Here is a 21,924-nt window from a genome sequence, read left to right as displayed (position 1 = left end):
TGATGATTCTATGATCTATGTCAAAGTATGAAAGTAGAGAACCTATTTTATACCAACTTACGATTTCTTTGATCTTATTGTAAGAAGTTCTTAAGTCTGAAGTTGTTTTAATCCATTGACTTCTGTCTTGGGGTAGAACCTCCAGAAACAACTATCAACAAAACAAGTACATTAAGTTTCATCAGTTTAACATAGCTTTGCATATACATCCTACCAGCTAGCATCACTTCAGAGAGGAGGAGCAAGTACTCTACACATTAAGAAAGCACAGACATACAAAATATGCCTGGCTTTAGTACTTTCCAGTCAATGAAGTAGCTACAAACAAGAGCAGTTCTAGATACAAACTAAAGCACCAAAAATAACTGCTGCCACTAAGTCAAGCTTTGTAAAGTGTCACAACTTCAGTGAAGCTGATTGAGACTTCTAAGGGAGAAACAAAATACAAAGAGAAGAAAATAACTAGACAAAAGGTGAAGTTGTTTACAGAACACTGATGAGTTAATGCAATATAGTTTAAAGCTAATATGAACGTTTTAGGCTCCCCAGTTGAAGAGGGACAGGGATCTGCTGGAGAGGGTCCAGCAGAGGGCTAACGAGGATGATGAGGGGACTGGAGGGCACGGCTTATGAGGAGAGGCTGAGGGACCTGGGGCTGTTTAGTCTGGAGAATAGAAGATTTATAGGGGATTTGATAAATGTTTATAAGTATCTGAAGGCTGCCAGAAGGAGGGGGACAGGCTCTGCTCACTGCTGCTTGGGATAGGACAAGGAGCAATGGGTGTAAGTTGCAGCAAAAGAGGGACAAGAGGGAACTTCTTTACTGTAAGGGTCCCAGAGCACTGGCACAGGCTGCCCAGAGAAGGTGTGGGGTCTCCTTCTCTGGAGCCTTTCAAGGCCTGTCTGGATGTGTTCCTCTGTGATCTGTGTTAGATTGTATTGTCCTGCTCTGGCAGGGGGGTTGGACTCGCCGATCTCCTTGGGTCCCTTCCAACCCCTAACATCCTGTGATCCTATAAGACTGGAAGACCTGGCTTTCCTCTCTATCAGACTGAGGGAGCTGGGGTTGTTTAGCCTGGAGAAGATGAGGCTCAGGGGTGACCTCATTGCTGGCTACAACTACCTGAAGGGACATTGTAGCCAGGTGGGGGTTGGTCTCTTCTCCCAGGCAACCAGAAACAGAACAAGGGGACACAGTCTCAAGTTGTGCTGGGGAAAGTACAGGCTGGATATTAGGAGGAAGTTGTTGGCAGAGAGAGTGATTGGCATTGGAATGGGCTGCCCAGGGAGATGGTGGAGTCACCATCCCTGGGGGTGTTGAAGAAAAGCCTGGCTGAGGCACTTAGTGCCATGGTCTAGTTGACTGGATAGGGCTGGGGGATAGGTTGTGCTGGATGATGTTGGAGGTCTCTTCCAACCTGGTTGATTCTATGATTCTATGATTACTAGGACTGATCTTCATCTTCACATTTCACTGGGAAAAGCTGAGACCATCAGATACTTTAAAGGAGTCCTAAGTTCCACAAAACATAAACTGTGAAACATACTTCCTTGCATGACTCCATGGCACAGAGACTGAAAGGAGAGACGACTGCGTGGCGCCCAATCCTAAACCCGCCAAGCGACACAAAGATACTATTTTGGAGGTACCTTCTGCAAATCATCTTTAAGGCAACTCAAGATGATTAGCAAATGCCCTATGAATTATAAAAACGAGTTAAAAAAAAAACCACTGGGATGAAGTCTGTTGGAAAATTCCTGATTCTTTGCATCAATAATCTTCCAGCACATCAGGTAATGCGCTACTACATTGCAACCAGAAACTGTAAATAAATATTTTCTCTTCTTACCTTCCAGCAAACACTACGGAACCTGCTGCTTCTCAGCTGCCCATTAATCCCCTTCAGCCGTATTGTTGCCAAGTAATTGTTGTTTACAAATAGTTCTTCCCATTCTTTACTGTGTGTAAAAGCGAAAGGAAGGAACCGTTAGAAAGGACAACCCAAAAAGCCACCCAAGCCTTAGCTGATTTAAGGGCTATATGACACTACACCATTTTGGATCAGGAGAGGAAAGGAACCTTTCTACCTCTTGAAGGTATATATTTAGTTGTGTACCATTTCTAAACGCATGGCTGTCTTTTTGGACACATTTCTTCTTTGGATTTAATGAATATGTAGATCGCTATAATTATGCCAGCTACTGAAATTCATAATGTCTATGGAGGCTATTCCATTTCCTCTAAAATGTTGGTACTGCAGTTCAGTGAATAAACAAGAAAAATGAATATTAATAGAAGCACATTCATGTTTCAGCTGTAGACAAAGAAATACCTATTCCAAAAATATGCAACAGCAAAGTACACTGTTGACTACCAGCTCCTCACATGACATATTTGCTTAAATGAACCTTCTTTTCTTCTTAATGTCAAGCTGGGCAGTTAAGCATAATAGAAGATGACTTTCTTTTAACATTTAGTGCTATTTGCTATTGAAATCCCTCCTATTTCTTTCTACATGATCAGGTTTAAAATTTTAACAGGTGCTAGCAAATTTAAGCAAAAACATCCAAAAAATTAAAAAGCCTCACTGTATAAACTGTTAAAGGCAAGCTTGAGTACCTTGCAGTACCTATGGCTGACTAGATAAACAACCTAAATATGCCTCCCAGGCATGCAGGCACCAGGGGCCTAACACCTGTGCCTCATTAATATACAAGTAAATCTGCTCTACTGGGAAACAATTGGAAATTAATTGTCCCAAACCATCTACTGAGTTTGAATAAAAGAATTAAATCTGTGATTCCTGCACCTTCTACTGAAATGAATCTCGAGAACAGGATAAGGCTTTAGTAGCCCAAGAGTAGCTCACAGACCTTCTGCAACCAGCCAAAGGGTAATTTCAGTGTGGAGATTTGGGGCATGCTCAAGGAAATGTGTTTTGGATTTATTTGTGGTGTATGTCCTTAAGGTGAACATCTTCTTCTCCCACTGTCACATGGGAGACTATTACTTCTCCCTGGGAGACCAAATGAAACCACAAAGAGGGAAACTACTATTGTGACTCCAGGCTAAGATCTCACCAGATTTCCTTTACTAAGGAGGGTCACAGAGTGGCAACAGACTCTGGTTTTGCAAACTGCCCTAAATAGAGTCATAGAGTCATAGAATCAGTCAGGGTTGGAAGGGACCACAAGGATTATCTAGTTCCAACCCCCCTGCTTATATATTTTATATATATACCTATATATATACTCTATATATATATATGTAGGTATATATATAAAATATATGTATGTGTATATATAGATACAAACTGCCCAAATTTAGTTTTTGGCATTTTAAGCTGAGTTGTGAGGATGGGTTATTTTGGAAACTAGTTTTAGATAACATTTCTTCAGTTTCAGAACAGAATTCCATGATAAGAGATGCTGGGAATAGCTGGGCAATGGGCTTGGCAAGCCAAGAAATTATGATCCTGTTCCTTTAAGATGGGAGCACTGTCTCCAGGATTGGGCACTCCAGTTCAAGACAGACAGGGATCTGATGGAGAGAGTCCAACAAAGAGCTACGAGGACAACTGTGGGACTTGAATATCTCTCCTGTGAGGAAAGACTGAGAGAATAGAGTTGCTTAGAAGAGAAGGCTGAAAGGGGATCTTATCAATGGCTATAAATATCTGAAGGGTAGGTGTCAAGATAATGGTTGATGGTCTCTTATTGGTGGTGCCCAGTGACAGGACAAGGAACAACAGGTACAAGCTAGAAGACAGAGGTTCTATGTCAACATGAGGACACACTTCTTTATCCTCTGTGTTCGTGAATGCATCACCTTCAAGGCAGAATAATTCTCTAAATAAACTGGGTACTTACTTCTGGGCCTTGACAATTACTTTGAAAAGTGAAGGTTCTGTGGATAAGAGCAAAGACAACTAAAGCAGCCTGAGGGGTAAGGGCTGCTTTAGCTTCTGCAGTATTCCTAGGTGAACCAAAACAGCAGCACGTAACTCCAATGGCAGGAGGCAAATTTCATCCCTTCATCCCTCCCTCCTCCCTTCCTTCCTTCCTCCCTATCTCCCATGTGCCTTCACTTTCTGCAGCAAGCACCCTATGATTGCTTACCATGATTCTGTCTCCTTTAAGTACAATGCATGGTACACAGCAGACACAGCCTGAGAAAAACCTGAGCCTTTCACTCACAGTCAGTTTTACTTCTGTAACCACAGTATATTATACCTATCTAAATAACCCTCCTGTTTCTATCACCCATAATATTCTTCATCTGCCACTGTACGTTTTGCAGCATCACTGGCCACTTACAACCATTGCCAAGCTGCCTCCCTCTAAGGTAGTGATGCTTCAAGAGCGACACATTCCGCTTGCACTGGTCAGACTCTGCAGCTATTCACATTGTTCTGCAAGTGGATGACATTCCCAGAACATCATTGAAAATGCCATATGCCAGTCGAGTTAGCAAAAGCTTTCAATGAGTCTAACAGCAAACACAAAGGACAGGGAGGAAAGCAAACACCTTATTTTTGCTGCTGGGAGTGATTGCTGTGCAGTATTAGTGCAGGTACTATGCTTTGCCTTTTCTTTCTCATTTTTAATGCAATCCCAAACATAGTTTGAACAAAATCATATTTAAAACAGCCAAAAGAAATTTGGCAAGATCTTATCTCCTCTGTGTCTCCCCATGGCTGTTCAGATCACTAAAAAGAAAAGTTAAAAAAGCAATTGGAAGTAAAAAAAAAAAACAACAAACAAATGGCCACAGCAACCCCATGCAGAGATACAGGCTGGGGTCGGAGTGGCTGGAGAGCAGCCAGACGGAGAGGGATCTGGGGGTGCTGATTGATACCTGCCTGAACATGAGCCAGCAGTGTGCCCAGGTGGCCAAGAGAGCCAGTGGCATCCTGGCCTGCATCAGGAATGGTGTGGTCAGCAGGAGCAGGGAGGTCATTCTGCCCCTGTACTCTGCACTGGTTAGACCACACCTTGAGTGTTGTGTTCAGTTCTGGGTCTCCCCTGAGCCTCCTCTTCTCCAGGCTAACCAATCCCAGCTCCCTCAGCCTCTCCTCATAGGGCTGTGCTCAAGGCCTCTCCCCAGCCTCGTCGCCCTTCTCTGGACACGCTCAAGCATCTCAATGTCCCTCCTAAACTGGGGGGCCCAGAACTGAACACAGTACTCACAGAATCATAGAATCAACCAGGTTGGAAGAGACCACCAAGATCATCCAGTCCAACCATACTGTAAATATCTGCTGGTATATTGTGCTAAGCTGTAAAATATAAAGCTTCATTCATTCAATTCCCAGCAGCTGAGTCTAGTCTGGGTGATTTTCTTATGCGTGGGGAAGCGGGTAACACCCAAGCCATCACACAAATGAATCCTTAAAACCCTGGAGACTCTTTCAATAATGCTGTAATATCAACAAGAGATCAGTTTTCAAAAGGCCCTTTGTAAAATGATACAGCGCTGCTCTGCAAATGAGTATCTATGAGCCTCGTTAACCCAGGCTTGCAGAAAACTCATCGGTCAAAGCGAAATGAGCAATGAGCATTGGAATTCAAGTCTACTGCATCCCATTTGCTTCACTCAAGTGAAAGACTTCAAAAGCCAATTGGAACCACTTAAACTAAGAATAAGCACATGCAATTATTTTTAATTCCTCTAGAAAAGCAAACACATAACCAAGGGTTAATACTATCTTTAGAGTGTACACTCAAACACAGGTGAACATCAATGTTTTCTGGTCACTTTGCACCTATTTTTCATTTCATACTCTTGAGTTGTCTACTCAACTACCATACATATTGTAAGTCTCCATTAGATAATACCTCGGTAAGATAAGGTACCAGAGCAGCCTAACAGAGAGGGATCTGGGGGTGCTGATTGATACCCGCCTGAACATGAGCCAGCAGTGTGCCCAGGTGGCCAAGAGAGCCAGTGGCATCCTGGCCTGCATCAGCAATGGTGTGGCCAGCAGGAGCAGGGAGGTCATTCTGCCCCTGTACTCTGCACTGGTTAGACCACACCTTGAGTCCTGTGTTCAGTTCTGGGCCCCCCAGTTTAGGAGGGACATTGAGATGCTTGAGCGTGTCCAGAGAAGGGCGATGAGGCTGGGGAGAGGCCTTGAGCACAGCCCTACGAGGAGAGGCTGAGGGAGCTGGGATTGGTTAGCCTGGAGAAGAGGAGGCTCAGGGGAGACCTTATTGCTGTCTACAACTACCTGAGGGGAGGTTGTGGCCAGGAGGAGGTTGCTCTCTTCTCTCAGGTGACCAGCACCAGAACAAGAGGACACAGCCTCAGGCTGTGCCAGGGGAGATTTAGGCTGGAGGTGAGGAGAAAGTTCTTCCCTGAGAGAGTCATTGGACACTGGAATGGGCTGCCCGGGGAGGTGGTGGAGTCGCCGTCCCTGGAGCTGTTCAAGGCAGGACTGGACGTGGCACTTGGTGCCATGGTCTGGCCCTGAGCTCTGTGGTAAAGGGTTGGACTTGATGATCTGTGAGGTCTCTTCCAACCTTGGTGATACTGTGATACTGTGAAAAGGTAATTGGATCAATGTTTCTTTAAGAAACTTAATTTCACATGCTGTATCAATGCAGTAACTGTCCAAGGTGAATAAATATTGGTGTAAGTTAGGGACAGTTGCATTGCTTTGAAGTGGGAAAACTGCTCCACACACATGAATGAAAAAGCAAACACACCAATGGTACGGATGAAGACTGCAGATTTGCTCTCCAAGGTTTGCTCTTGTCTCTCATCTATTCCTTTCCATCTTTTGAAACAAGCATTTAATTACTGCTAGAGTTTGAATCTGAACTTTATACTGGGATCTGTCCTAATATGCACATTTTCTTGCATATAAGAAGTGAGGTTGATCTCTCAGCAAATCATATATAAGCTAATCCATTATCCTCTTTCTTTCCAGTGTTACCTGTTTTGTGGGTATGGTGCTTGTAAAGGTAATCACAAACATCAGATTTTCAGAGACAAAAGGTCTGGATGAGAGATGTCTCTCTCTGTGGACAGACTGTAAGGAAGGGAGCACAATAAGCAGGACTTGACCTCAGAATGTCTAAGTACAATTTTACACAGAATCATAGAATCAACCAGGTTGGAAGAGACCTCCAACATCATCCAGGCCAACCTAGCACCCAGCCCTAGCCACTCAACTAGACCATGGCACTAAATGCCCCATCCAGACTTTTCTTCAACACCTCCAGGGACAGTGACTCTACCACCTCCCTGGGCAGCCCATTCCAATGCCAAACACTCTCTCTGTGAAGAGAAAAGTTATTTAAATCCCTAAGGATTTAATAAAGGATCCATAAAAGACACTGGAATGCACTCTTGCCCAGCTCTTGAGAAGCAAGCAGCCATAAACTCTTTAGGAATGAGTGACACAATGCAGCAAGATGCTGTGCCATGACTGGATAAGGCACTTAGTGCCATGGTCTGGTTGACTGGATAGGGCTGGGTGCTAGGTTGGCCTGGATGATCTTGGAGGTCTCTCCCAACATGGTTGACTCTATGATTCTATGACTACTCAGCTTGCTGATAACGTGACAGACACCTGAAAAATAATTCTGGAATTCAAACAGGAGTTCACTGAGTTTTACTGAGCTGTGGTAGTGCTGGAGAGTGGTAACAAAGACTTTCTCTCACAGATATCCCATAGTGGAACATCAGGCTCTGGGTCTGCTGCTAAAATTTGATCTACAGCATAATGGCAAAATCAATGCATTGAGCACAGACATGCAGAAGAATGCAATGGCCACCTAAGCTCATTACAAAACAAATACTCTGTTCAGGAGAGGAAGCAATACAATTGAGGAAGAGCAGTATGGCACAGATAGTTAATCACTGCTAGTTACCTTCTGCGTTTATTGACGCACAGGATAAAGCTGCTGATGTGTATGGATGCAGATCCAAAGTTTAAAGCTACCTTAAGAAGCATTTTTGTGCTATGATGTTCAGAGGAGACAAAACTCTGTGGAAGAGGCTAAACCCCATAGAAATGTAAAAATGTAAACATGGCACTAAGTGCCTCATCCAGGCTTTTCCCAAACACCTCCAGGGATGGTGACTCCACCACCTCCCTGGGCAGCCCATTCCAATGCCAATCACTCTCTCTGCCAACAACTTCCTCCTAACATCCAGCCTAGACTTCCCCTGGCACAACTTGAGACTGTTCTTCCATTTAAAAGCCCACTGAGCTAGTGGTAGCACTGAAGCAGTACTCAGCAAAGAACTGACCCTCTCCAGGTTCTCTGGCTGTTAAACTTACTCCCAGTTCTGTGACCAATGTTCTTGCTTTTCAGTGGACTAGAAGCTAGTGCCAGCAGCATCATAGAATCATAGAATCAACCAGGTTGGAAGAGACCTCCAACATCATCCAGGCCAACCTAGCACCCAGCTCTAGCCAGTCAACTAAACCATGGCACTAAGTGCCTCAGCCAGGCTTTGCTTCAACACCTTCAGGGACAGTGACTCCACCACCTCCCTGGGCAGCCCATTCCAATGCCAAGCACTCTCTCTGGCAACACTTCCTCCTAACATCCAGCTCTTGCCAATCCTTGCAGTTCACCTTGACCATAAGGCGGACTCTGGGATAAGGCAGAGGGGTACAAAGAAAGTGGAAGGGTGGTTGGGAGCCCCTCATGGGGACTCAGGTTTCTGGAAGTGCTGTTGTGTTTCTGTATTGCCTTTAACTTGTATATTTCTGTATATAGCTGTAAATACCTGCTTGCATATTGTGCTAAGCTGTAAATATAAAGCTTTTTCCCTTAATTTCCAGCTGGCTGAGTCTAGTCTGGGTGATTTCATAAGAGTGAGGGGTGGGTAACTCCCAAACCATCACATGAACCCAGGACAGCATCAGTGAAAAAAGCCTGGCTGCATCTCCTTTATATCCTCTGCCCAGATACTTACAGACTTCTCTGTAAGTATCCTCCCCAGAGTCTTCTCCATGTTGAACATTCCAAGCCTTTCCTCACCATTTTAGTGGCCCATTGCTGGACATTTTCCAGTATGTGGTACATCTCTCTTCTACTGGGGAGGGCAGAAATGGAGTAGAGGGCAAGAATCTACTCCAATCTACTGGCAGCACTCCTCCTAATGCATCCCAAGATACTATTAGCTTTTCTTACTGCAGGGGTCTATTGCTGGCTCATGTTCAACTTGATGTCCATCAGGACCCCCTGGTGCTTTTCTGTCAAGTGACTTTCCAGTTGTCAACTACAGGATTTTGCAATTCTCCTTACATTAAGTTTCTCTCAGCTTAATTTTCCAGTTGCCTTCTACAACTACCTGAAGGAAGGCTGTAGTCAGGTGGGGTTGGTCTCTTCTGCCAGGCAAGCAGCAACAGAACAAGGGGACACAGTCTCAAGTTGTGCCAGGGCAGGTCTAGGCTGGATGTTAGGAGGAAGTTGTTGGCAGAGAGAGTGATTTGCATTGGAATGGGCTGCCCAGGGAGGTGGTGGAGTCACCATCCCTGGAGGTGTTCAAGAAAAGCCTGGCTGAGGCACTTGGTGCCATGGTCTGGTTGATTGTCTAGGGCTGGGTGCTAGGTTGGCCTGGATGATCTTGGAGGTCTCTTCCAACCTGGTTGATTCTATGCTTCAATAAACTATAACTCAATAAACCAAAGATGGACTTGCTTACATCTTCAAAACCATGGACAAAAAGAGAGCACTAGCACAGACTGTGGTGTGAGCAAGTTTATAAGCACATTCACAATGTCAGCTTTCAGAAGAATCACAAAAGCCAAGCACAGAGTTTATAGGCTCTCAGGTAAAATTAACTTGTACTGAAAAGGCTTCTTTGCATGCAAATGGTATCAACCAGAGTGGTGTCTAGCAAGCAGTTCTTTATAAGACAAAACAAACACGTATGCTATTTCTGCTCCTTCCTTGTGGAAAGACAGAAAGGATGTAAGCATGAGAATTCTCCTTGCAGAATGGAGGTGCAGTAGCATTTCGCTGTGTTGCTCTGTGTTCTCAATTCTTTTGTGTCTCAAGGTATTCAAAAAACTCCAACAGAAATAAGCTTGTTCTTGATAGGTCTTGATTAAGTGTGGACACCCAGAGGTCAACGTTATGGAAAAGAGGTTATAATTACACAAGCATGGCTTAAAACAGTAAAGAAATATCAGCTGTGTATGAATGAGAACAGGATTATGTAGATGGAAAAGGGCTCCTTCTTAGGAGATTAAGGCAAGAGTTTTCTCCATGGTGGAAGTTGCCTACATCTTCACACTATGTTTAAGACATAAGAGCAGAGGCTATGTAGCCATTTCTAGCTCAACTGCCAAGAAAAGCCACAGGTTGAAGAGGAGTCAAAATAGTTTCACTGTCTGTTTTTGGAAGGGAGTAGAACGAGGAGGAACAGCTTGCACCCCTTGCAGTCTTTCTTCTGCATGCTCTGTATCAGTCCTGTGGTTGTTGGCTGGCACAACAGAAACATGCCTTAGCCAGCAGGACCACATTGCCTTTTTGCAGAAAGAAAGAAAACATCTGGTAAGCAGAATCTGCAAGAAGTCAGGGGGAAGAAAACAAAACATGCAAGTCTTTCTCACACTAGACCTTCTGCCTGTTTGAAATATCAGCTGAAGAAGGAATATGCATTGTCTATATAACCCACAGCTTAGAGCAATCATCACTTGTCACAGGGTTTAAGCCACACAAGAAAGAACTTTATCTTGATTCATGGGGTAGAAATTAAACTTATATACAGGTGCAGAGCTATATTAAGAAATTAACCAGTATAGTAGTCATGAATCTCTGAATCACAAAGGAAGTTAACAATACAAATATGAAAAGTGAGCTTTTTTTTTCAGGCCATATACCTATTAGAAGCAGTATTAATGTAGGAATCCACCTTGGAAGGAAATAAATGTCCTTGAGATATTAGATTCTATCAGCCAAATTGAATGTCTGCATCAATGGCTCTCCCTAAAAGTCATAATTAGGTCATTAAAATATATTTAGAAAAATAGCCTGTAAAATAAAGTTAAAAAATACTCACCTTCATTTTATTTCATAGGTCACTGTTATACCATCTAATAAGATAATTAAAAACATGCAAGCAGCTGGTACTGAGGCTAAACAGATTAATGTAATAGTCTGTAGTCATATGTGCTGGCAAGGGGTTCACCTCTTTGGCGAGGAGAAGGTCAGCTGCCCTTGGGAAGGTGGGAGAAAGACAGCATTTCTACTTTGCAGCAGCACTGCATTGCAGATACTGAAACTGGAGACCCACACCTACTTTTCTTTGCCTTTTGGTGAAGCTTCTCCAATTTGCACACCCAGAAAAGGCTTTCAGCAGAGCAATAAAATAATAATACAACATAGCAGAACTCAAAATGTCTTCCTCAAGTTTCTTTTGCTTTAAAGATTACAGTTATTCTATGTCTGAATCTTTGTTCAACTTTTTCTAACAGCAAACTTCTAATGGGTCTGCAAAATCATTTCCATCATTTATTTTTAGCAAAGCTTCTTCCCAAGCATGCAGAGAATATTCCCATGAAAGCCTGAAGATCGGACAGAAAATGATCCAGGACCTGATGGGACACATTCACAAACTCACAGAGTACTTAGAAATATGCAGCCTTGATGGGTGGGCAGAGGCCAATGGGATGAGATTTAACAAGGCCAAGTGCAGGGTTCTGTGCTTTGGCCACAACAACCCCAAGCAGCACTACAGGCTGGGGACAGAGTGGCTGAGAGCAGCCAGGCAGAGAGGGAACTGGGGGTGCTGATAGATAGTAGCTGAAGATGAGGCAGCAGTGTGCCCAGGTGGCCAAGAGAGCCAATGGCATCCTGGCCTGGATCAGGAACAGTGTGGCCAGCAGGACAAGGGAGGTTATTCTGCCCCTGTACTCAGCACTGGTCAGGAAAGACCTTGGGTACTGTGTCCAGTTCTGGGCTACTCAATTCAAGATAGATGTTGAGATATTGGAATGTGTCCAGAGAAGGGTGAGGGGCCTGGAGCACAGCCTTGTGAGGAGAGGCTGAGGGAGCTGGGGGTGTGCAGCCTGCAGAAGAGGAGGCTCAGGGATGACCTCATTGCTGTCTACAACTCCCTGCAGGGAGGCTGTAGCCAGGTGGGGTTGGTCTCTTCTGCCAGGCAACCAGCAACAGAAAAAGGGGACACAGTCTCAAGTTGTGCCAGGGCAGGTCTAGGCTGGATGTTAGAAGGAAGTTGTTGGCAGAGAGAGTGATTGGCATTGGAATGGGCTGCCCAGGGAGGTGGTGGAGGCACCATCCCTGGAGGTGTTCAAGCAAAGCCTGGCTGAGGCACTTAGTGCCATGGTCTAGATGACTGGCTAGGGCTGGGTGCTAGGTTGGACTGGATGATCTTGGAGGTCTCCTCCAACCTGGTTGTTTCTATGATTCTACGTGGCAGTTACATGTGCTTTTCATTTACAAACTTTATGACCTAAAGCGAAATGTTCACTATCTGAACACAAGCAGCATTAAATCTGTGCCATCATCAACATCAGCAAGTATCACCAACTCTAAGGTGACACCATCATATTAAAAATAAAACTAGACAAATGGTTCTACAGCATCATAAATATATCAAAGGATAATTATCTGACATCCTTTATTAACAAACACACAATCAGAGTCTTCTACTGCGTAGTATAAAATGGTCTTCTAAAAGAAAGTGCTGGAATCAAGTAACCATTTCTCCCCTTATAGTGGTAAAACCAATATGCTCTTAAGAGCATTCCAATAACAAAACACATTGAAATATTTGTAAACATCAGGAGTTGCCTTCCTCCTAAAGAAACTGCAAAGAGACTGCTACTGATAAAACATGAAGCAGGTTCTGTTCCATTAAAACTTCCATGAGGATTTTGCACACATTTAGCCCTCTGCAAGCACAACACCTACCATGCTCCATATATGTCTTTGTCTCTTTTAGGGCAAAAAGTCACTAAGCAGTGGTTTTTAAATACAATACACTGAAACATGTGGAATAAACAAGACTATCACCAGTTTTACCAAATTGCTAACTTAGTGAAATGATATTTATTGAAAATATCCTAAAATAAGACTAAATTTCTTATGAGGCCTTCAAGAAATAACAACCACTTAACATCATTATACTTTAAGGTACTTTAAGATTCACTTTTTGTTTTTTCAAGAGGTATTATCTGCTCATTTTCACTTTAACACCCAGCCCAGAATGCTAACCATCAGACAATATTCAACCTAACTAGTAAATTGCCAACTAGTCTCTTGTCACTGAACAGAATATATTAATTTCACACATTAAACACTGTAATATTACTTAATAATGGTGCTAGCTTGACAACTGTTAGAAGTCAGAGGTTTCTTTCATATATATACACACACATATGATATACTCACACATATGTATGTATACTGTAGTATCTTGCATTATTATCTTGCTTCTAATTATGTAAACTGGCAGTGGTATATGGCACTGCTTTCAAAATATTACTTAACTTCAGGGAGAGCAGCCCTGAGGAGAAGGACCTGGGGGTGCTGGTGGACATGAAGCTCAGCATGAGCCTGCAGTGTGCACTTGCAGCCCAGAAAGCCAAGCAGAGCCTGGGCTGCAGCAGGAAAAGTGTGGTCAGCAGGTGGAGGGTGGTGATTCTCCCCCTGTATTCCACTCTGCTGGGACCCCACCTGCAGTACTGCATCCAGTTCTGGAGCCACCCATTACAGGAGGGATGTGGACGTGCTGGAGTGTGTCCAGAGAAGGGCCATGAGGATGATCAGAGGGCTGCTATGAGGACAGACTGAAAGAATTGGAGCTGTTTAGTGTGGAGAAGAGGAGGCTCCCAGGTGACCTTCTTGTGGCCTTTCAGTCTCTGAAGGGGCCCACAAAAAAGGTGGGAAGGGACTTCTTAGGCTTTCAGGGAGTGACAGGACTGGGGGGAATGGAGCAAAGCTGAAGATGGGTAGGTTCAGGCTGGATGTGAGGAGGAAGTTGTTCAGCATGAGAGTGGTGAGAGTCTGGAATGAGTTGCTCAGGGAAGCATGGAGGTGTTTAAGGCCAGGCTGGATGAGGCTGTGGGCAGCCTGCTCTAGGGTAGGGTGTCCCTGGGCATGGCAGAGGAATTGGGACTAGATGATCCTTGTGGTCCCTTCCAGCCCTGACTGAGTCTATGACTGTATGAATTTTGCCAGCCAGGCTGTAGTCCTCTCTGACAGAATGCAATCATTATTCAATGAAGAGCATAAGCCAACACTGCATTGTTTTATATGCACTCTGGACTGAAGAATACAGATATACAAAGACTGCCTTTAACATCCACCTATTTGTGAAGCTTTAGAGATGGCTGAGGATTCGCTGTGGTTTAGGGTGATTTAAGTAAACAGCTCCATGTTCTGTCCTCCACTTACTTCTAGCTGTCTGTGCTAGCTACTTTCCTTGCACTAGCATCAATACTCATCTGAACCTTTTGCAGGCAGCCACTATGAACCAAGCCATCAGAAAGCCCTCCCTACAAAAGCTGAACAGGTTGGACTAGGATAGGTCCCTGAACTAGCTCAGAGCCATAAGTGATCCTACATGAGTGAAGAAGGGGTAGGAAAAAAGGGTCTCATGAAACCAGAGCTTAGCTGAAGCTGGCTTCTTATTCTTCAAGTGTCACACTTTGGCAGGTATAAGAGCTGGGGCTCTTGAGTTAACAACTGCCAGGAGTAAGTGTTGTGGAATTAGTGGCAGAGAGAGCTCTCAACTTCTTTCTTGCTGATCTCACTGAATTCTATCTTTCCCATTTTGCAAAGACTGCTACAAGATCTCCTTATACAAAACATAAACACTGTTCTGGGTGGTTATTTTTTTAGCCCTTTTTAGAAGTTAGATAGCATGTTGCATGAATCAGAGAATACAAACATGACAAGCAATTGAGTCAGGCAGAACCCTGAAGTGGATCTGCTAACATACCTTTCCCCACGTGAACACACTATCTACCCTTGAAGGACTTTGTACCACCACAAAGTAGGTTTCATTAGAACAGATGAAGCAGGGTAGAATGTTCTGGTGAGAAGAACTAGATCATAGGCTGTGAAAGCAAAACAATGGTGATGGCTACTCCCCTCAGAGTCTTGCTGAAGAAGAAAGGAAAACATTAGAGAACTCTTGCCATTTTTCTCTCTCTCTCGCTTGGGCTGCTGGCTGAGCAACACCTTACTCCCTAACCTCACCTTCCATTTGGCCTAACCCACTTTGCTTCCTAGCCCCCTGGCCGAACCTCCATTCTTCCTTAGGACTGGGGTAAGGTTGAGAGGGGTAGGGGGAAGGTGCAGGGGTGGTTGAGAGCCCCTCCTGGGGACTCAGGCTTCTGGGAGGGCTGTTGTGTTTCTGTATTACCTTTTATCTTGTATATTTCTGTCTATAACTGTATATATATAGTAAATATCTGCTTGTATATTGTGCCAGCTGTAAATAAATAGCTTAATTCATATTTCCAGAGCTGACTGAGCCTAGTCTGGGTGATTTCTAAAGTGTAGGGGGGTGGGGAACACCTAAACCATCACACAGACTCACTAGGATACAGAAACCTCTAAGGATTTGTAGATCAAATCTCCCCTGTCCCACCACACTCCAGCAGCTACACCCTTTTCTTCAATCTTGCTCTCAGCCCAGAAGCTTTCTCTGGGTGTTTGAATCACAACCACAATCTAAGCCTTCAGGAAAAGCCTTTGCTTTCAATGTTCTCAAGACCAGGTCATTTATTCCTCAGCAACCTCTCAGTCTCCAGCCTGCAACAGGTTCTCAAGGTGCGGTGTACCTCCTTGCTAACTGACACCTGGAGGCTCCTCATGCTCAGCACACTTCACTGCCTGGAAGACAGTGCATGTTTCCCAGCCAGCTGACTGCAACTGAGACAAAGCAAGCAGGCAGGTTCCTCCTGCCTGCCTGCACCTCTTTTAAGTACAAACTCCAGTAGATTCCAAAAGACAACTGAAAAAAGATACAATCCACCACAGTCCTTTAAATAAATCCACAATAATAATGTGGCAAGCTTGTTTTACTTAAGCATCAACATCAGATGCAGTCATTCTGGTTAGCAAAAATATTACTGTTGATTTACCAGTCACAAGGACAGAGATTTACCACTTGTAGTAGAGACAGCATTTTGCTAGCTGGAAGATAAAACTACATTATCTGCTGAATACCTTTCTGTGCTTTCAAGTGCAAGATACCCTCTGGTATGTATTCAAGCAAGATTCAAGCTCCAAAGAGTTACTCAGGATAATGTTTCTTTAATTCAGCAGAATTGAAATATTATTTTGCTGTCAGAAAACCTCAGAATTAACAGATCTTGGCTTTGGTTTCTAACCTGAATTAATGAGCAAATATTGTTCCATAGATCCTGTTACTACAGAGACAATCAGAGAAGAGATCCCTGGGCTTGTATCTTAGCTGCTGTGAACTGAGGTGAGATTTTCTACTTTATTGAATACATCTGAGAAAATCAATAAAAATATTTAGGCTTACAAAGATCCTGACCTTTCATTAATTAACCACTCTGACCAGCTTTCTCAAAAAAATACTAGTCCAGAAAACTTTTCACATAATTCCTTAATTAAATCTTGACTGCTCAAATTTAGATTGTAAAATACTTTTGAAACATAGCAGCAGTGTGCCCAGGTGGGCAGGAGAGCCAGTGGCATCCTGGTCTGGATCAGGAACGCTGTGGCCAGCAGGACAAGGGATAAGGGAGGTTATTCTGTCCCTGTACTCAGCACTGGTCAGGACACAGCTTGAGTGCTGTGTCCAGTTCTGGGCTCCTCAATTCAAGAGAGATGTTGAGGTACTGGAATGTGTCCAGAGAAGAGTGACAAAGCTGGTGAGGGGCCTGGAGCACAGCCCTGTGAGGAGAGGCTGAGGGAGCTGGGGATGTGCAGCCTGCAGAAGAGGAGGCTCAGGGGTGACCTCATTGCTGACTACAACTGCCTGAAGGGAGGCTGTAGCCAGGTGGGAATTGGTCTCTTCTGCCAGGCAAGCAGCAACAGAACAAGGAGACACAGTCTCACGTTGTGCCAGGGGAGGTCTAGGCTGGATGTTAGGAGGAAGTTCTTCACACAGAGAGTGATTGGCATTGGAATGGGCTGCCCAGGGAGGTGGTGGAGGCACCATCCCTGGAGGTGTTCAAGCAAAGCCTGGCTGAGGCACTTAGTGCCATGGTGTAGTTGATTGGCTAGGGCTGGGTGCTAGGTTGGCCTGGATGATCTTGGAGGTCTCTTCCAACCTGGTTGATTCTATGATTCTGTGACTCTATACAGACCTGTTCTTTTGCTTCAAATAAGTTATGCTGCTTTTTATATTCAAACTTATTAAACTTAGAAAACAAATGTAAAGAATGACCAACCTGTAAGAAAGAAATGTTCCATCAGAACCTGAGGTGAGGTGTGCACTTCCATTGCCATTTGATCTTCCTGAAACAAAAACAAAAACACCTTTACTATAAGACAAACTCTGATAATGAGTTAACACAATATAGAGATGAGAACTGTGATTGATCTTCCCAGCTATGGTAACTTCAGTATAGGACAAAACTTGAATAGGTAAGTCTCAACTTTACATCTTCAAATTGTTACAGCTATAAAGAGACACAACTAGCTCCAGGTTCAGGTTGGATTTTGAGTGTTCTGACACAACGTTACTAGTACAAGGTTAAAGAGGTATACCATATAAACAGATCATCTAATTCAGCTGAAGTTTTGCTGTCATTATAGCCCCACACTCCTGGTATGCAGGTGGCAGCCTTCTCTGTAGACCAAACTGCTTTTCTGTTTATTTCAGCACCTTTGCTTACTCCAGACATTCCTTTAAAAATACTTCATCCTTCACTTTGGCATGGAAATTTCCTTCCAAGTGTTTTTTTTTTTCCCCATCTAACCTGGAATGTGCTAGTTTGAGGCCAGTTGGAATATTTTGGTGAGAAGAACTAGATTACAGGCCGTGAAAGGGAAATAATGGTGATGGCTACTTCACTCATAGGCTTGCTGAGATGTATAAGAATAAGGAGACAAAACATAGATAACACAGTTGCAGTGGCTCTCTGCTGCAGCTGGTGTCTGTACTTTTCTCCCTGGCCTTCTTTCAATGTAACTAATCCTTCTCTTTCTAACTCCCCTTGCCAATCCTCCAAAGTAACCTTGCACAGAAGGCAAACTCTGGGATAGGGTAGAGGGGTAGAAAGGAGGTGGAAGGGTGGTTGGAAGCCCCTCCTAAGGACTTTGGTTTCTGGGAGGGCTGTTGTGTTCCTGTATCACTTTTAACTTGTCTGTAGCTGTAAATATTGTAAATACCTGCTTGTACATTGTGCTAAGCTGTGAATATAAAGCTTCATTCCTTAATTTCCAGCTTGGCTGAGTCTAGTCTGGGTGATTTTGTAAGAGAAGAGCCACCATCCCTGGAGGTATCACAGTATCACCAAGGTTGGAAGAGACTTCACAGAGCTCAAGGCCAGACCATGGCACCAAGTGCCACGTCCAGTCCTGCCTTGAACAGCTCCAGGGACGGCGACTCCACCACCTCCCCGGGCAGCCCATTCCAGTGTCCAATGACTCTCTCAGGGAAGAACTTTCTCCTCACCTCCAGCCTAAATTTCCCCTGGCACAGCTTGAGTCTGTGTCCTCTTGTTCTGGTGCTGGCCACCTGAGAGAAGAGAGCAACCTCCTCCTGGCCACAACCACCCCTCAGGTAGTTGTAGACAGCAATAAGGTCTGGCCTGAGCCTCCTCTTCTCCAGGCTAACCAATCCCAGCTCCCTCAGCCTCTCCTCGTAGGGCTGTGCTCAAGGCCTCTCCCCAGCCTCGTTGCCCTTCTCTGGACACACTCAAGCATCTCAATGTCCCTCCTAAACTGGGGGGCCCAGAACTGAACACAGTACTCAAGGTGAGGTCTAACCAGTGCAGAGTACAGAGGCAGAATGACCTCCCTGCTCCTGCTGACCACACCATTGCTGATGCAGGCCAGGATGCCACTGGCTCTCTTGGCCACCTGGGCACACTAGAGCACTGTATCCAGTTCTGGAGCCCCCATTACAGGGATGTGGAGATGCTGGAGTGTGTCCAGAGAAGAGCCAAGAGGGTGCTCAGAGGAATGGAGCACCTCTCCTGTGAGGACAGACTGAAAGAGTTGGGGCTGTGCAGTCTGCAGAAAAGGAGGCTCCCAGATGACCTTCTTGTGGCCTTCCAGTATCTGAAGGGGGCCTGCAAAAAAGCTGGGGAGGGATTTTTTAGGCTGTCAGGGAGTGACAGGACTGGGGGGAATGGAGCAAAGCTGGACGTGGGGAGATTCAGGGTGGACGTGAGGAGGAAGTAGAGCATGAGAGTGGTGAGAGCCTGGAATGGGTTGCCCAGGGAGGCAGTTGGGGCCTCATCCATGGAGGTGTTTAAGGCCAGGCTGGCTGAGGCTGTGTGCAGCCTGCTCTAGGGTAGGGTGTCCCTGGGCATGGCAGTGGGGTTGGAACTGGCTGATCCTTGTGATCCCTTCCAAGCCTGACTGATTCTATGATTCTATTTCAGTTCCCAAAAGGAGGATTTAGTGGAGTGGGAATTTTCATGGTTGTTTTCTTGCTCCACCCTTTTAATGACAGATATGTCTGTTATAACACCCTGAAAGATGACTATATCCCTATAGAAAGGGATAAAAATGATATAGGAAAGTATTTGCTGTATTAAAAGAAGGTTCTCTGAACTTTGCCTCCTATTATCCAAAAGGTCTTTAAGCAAATGCTGCTAAGTTTTCACAATCAGTAACACTTGAACACACATGGGTCAGTAACTAATGACAATGAACTGCAGGAATACAGAACCTGGACAATCTCTCTTCAGGCAAGTTCCAGTTCTTCCTCCTTTTAAAAGACACAGTGAAGTGCAGCAGAATAGCTAGAGTACTTCTGTATTCTTCAGCAACAATGACACACATGCCTGGGAAAATGAGGATGTATACTGAGCAGTTATGAATATAAGACTTGTGATGCTGCTGACAGAAAGTGTGGGCTCCACTCAAAGTCCTAACTGATTCAGTACTACCCTAATCCTTGAAGATCCTTTTTTTGAATAAAAATGGGAAGAGCTCTGTTGAAGAAACAGTGAGTGCTCTGCCAACTCTGTCCCATAACCTCAGAAAAGGTTTCCAAACATAAACTTCAAAAGCAAGGGGGGGAAAAAAGTCTTCTCACACTTTCAGAGGAAAGAGAAAGTAAAGAATGAGTACCATCACAAGCATCAGTATCAAAGTCTGGTAGTCTGGTCAAGGTTTCAGCACTAGAGTAGTCCAAACGACCTGAAAATCATGGAGTCACAGAACAATCTGGGTTGGAAGGGATCTTTAAAGGTCATAGAGGAGGTGTTCCAGCCCTCTGATAATTTTTATGGCTCTCCTCTGGATGTGCTCAAGCATGTCTTTCCTGTGCTGAGGCTTCTAGCACTGAATACAGCTTTGCAGGTGGGATCTTACCAGAGCAGAGTACAGGGGAGAACCACCTCTCTTGCCTCTTCTCCCAGGCAACCAGCAACAGAACGAGGGGACAGTCTCACGTTGTGCCAGGGGCAGTATAGGCTGGATGTTAGGAGGAAGTTCTTCACAGAGAGAGAGACTGGCATTGGAATGGGCTGCCCAGGGAGGTGGTGGAGTCACTGCCCCTGGAGGTGTTCAAGAAAAGACCTGAAGGGGCACTTGGTGCCATGGTCTAGTTGATTGGATAGGGCTGGGGGATGGGTTTGACTGGATGATCCTGGGGGTCTCTTCCAACCTGGTTGATTCTGTGTGTGACCTGCTGGCCATATCGCTTTTTATGCAGTCCAGGATACTGTTTGCTTTCTGGGCCATAAGCACACATTGCTGGCTCATGTACAGCTTTCCTTCCACCAGTATCCCCCAGTACCTCCCTGCAGGGCTGCTCTCAATCCCTTATTCCCTAGTCTGTACTGACACTGGGGGTTGCACCAATCCAGGTGCAGGACCTTGCGCATGGCCTCATGATGTTCATGCAGACCAAGTTCTGTAGCTTCTCCAGGTCCCTCTGGATGGCATCCCACCCCCTGGTGTGTCAACCCCACCACTCAGTTTGGGGTTACTTACTGAAGATGTACTTGATCCTACTATGTCACTGATGAAGACAATGAACGGCACTGGTTCCAGTATGGACCCCTGAGGGGCACCACTTGTCACCCATCTCCATCTGGACACCAAGCCATTGACCAGTACCCTCTGGATGCAACATGCAACCATATCCTTAATTACAAAAATCATCTGGATGATGCTGCTTTAACTGGAGAAATTCCTTCTGCTGGGAATGGATACTTCCTCCTGAAAGAATCTAGTTCTAATGCCCTATTTTACATAAGGCTGCTCTTGTGCATGGAGACTGGGGGCTAAAAGGAGCTGAGGCTCGGGTAGTTGGGACCTGGTACCACTGGATGCAGCTGATGGCTTTCTCAAGAGAATCTGCATGACTTGAAATTGATGCTTTTAGCAGCCAGTCAAAGAAGGACATTTCAAATGCTGGCTTCAGAGATGCATGGAGAAGAATTTGTAAATGGCACATTTACCAGCATTTGCTAGATTCACACAGACTTGTCACTGGCAGCAACTCTTTTCTTGTAAAAACCTTTGAGATTAGAGATGGTGCAGAAAATAGATGAATCCAGAATAAGGAGGATGCCAAATATGCTTTCTGAAGATTATCTGAAACCCATATGTAGAGAGCGTAACAACGAGAAGCCTCATTTAAATATGCACGGTGCTTTTGTGGGTTTATTTTTTAACAGGCTATTATACTGATAGTGTAATACTGTCTTAAAGAAGAGCTTTTTCAAGGTGCAGTGCAGTTTCCACTTTAGGCAATAAGAATAAACTGGATAGTATTTCACAGCCCCTCTTTAAGAGCAGGAAGATGCTCTGGGTACACACCAG

General features: G+C 44.6%; 1 protein-coding gene across 2 annotated transcripts in view; it reads right to left on the bottom strand.

Moving 5' to 3' along the window:
- TBC1D5 (TBC1 domain family member 5) overlaps positions 1 to 21,924 on the bottom strand; it is a 407,277-nt gene that overhangs the window by 183,401 nt on the left and 201,952 nt on the right. For both annotated transcript variants that reach the window (XM_064166927.1, XM_064166928.1), the window contains exons 5-7: positions 17,367 to 17,433; positions 1,851 to 1,959; positions 62 to 151 (exon numbers count right to left, since the gene is read on the bottom strand). In XM_064166927.1, coding sequence (XP_064022997.1) covers positions 62 to 151; positions 1,851 to 1,959; positions 17,367 to 17,433 — 266 coding nt within the window. The remainder of the gene's footprint in view (positions 1 to 61; positions 152 to 1,850; positions 1,960 to 17,366; positions 17,434 to 21,924) is intronic.

Source organism: Pogoniulus pusillus, chromosome 28, assembly GCF_015220805.1.
Source record: "Pogoniulus pusillus isolate bPogPus1 chromosome 28, bPogPus1.pri, whole genome shotgun sequence".
Lineage (NCBI taxonomy): Eukaryota > Metazoa > Chordata > Aves > Piciformes > Lybiidae > Pogoniulus > Pogoniulus pusillus.
This window is presented reverse-complemented; position numbering and strand designations above follow the sequence as displayed.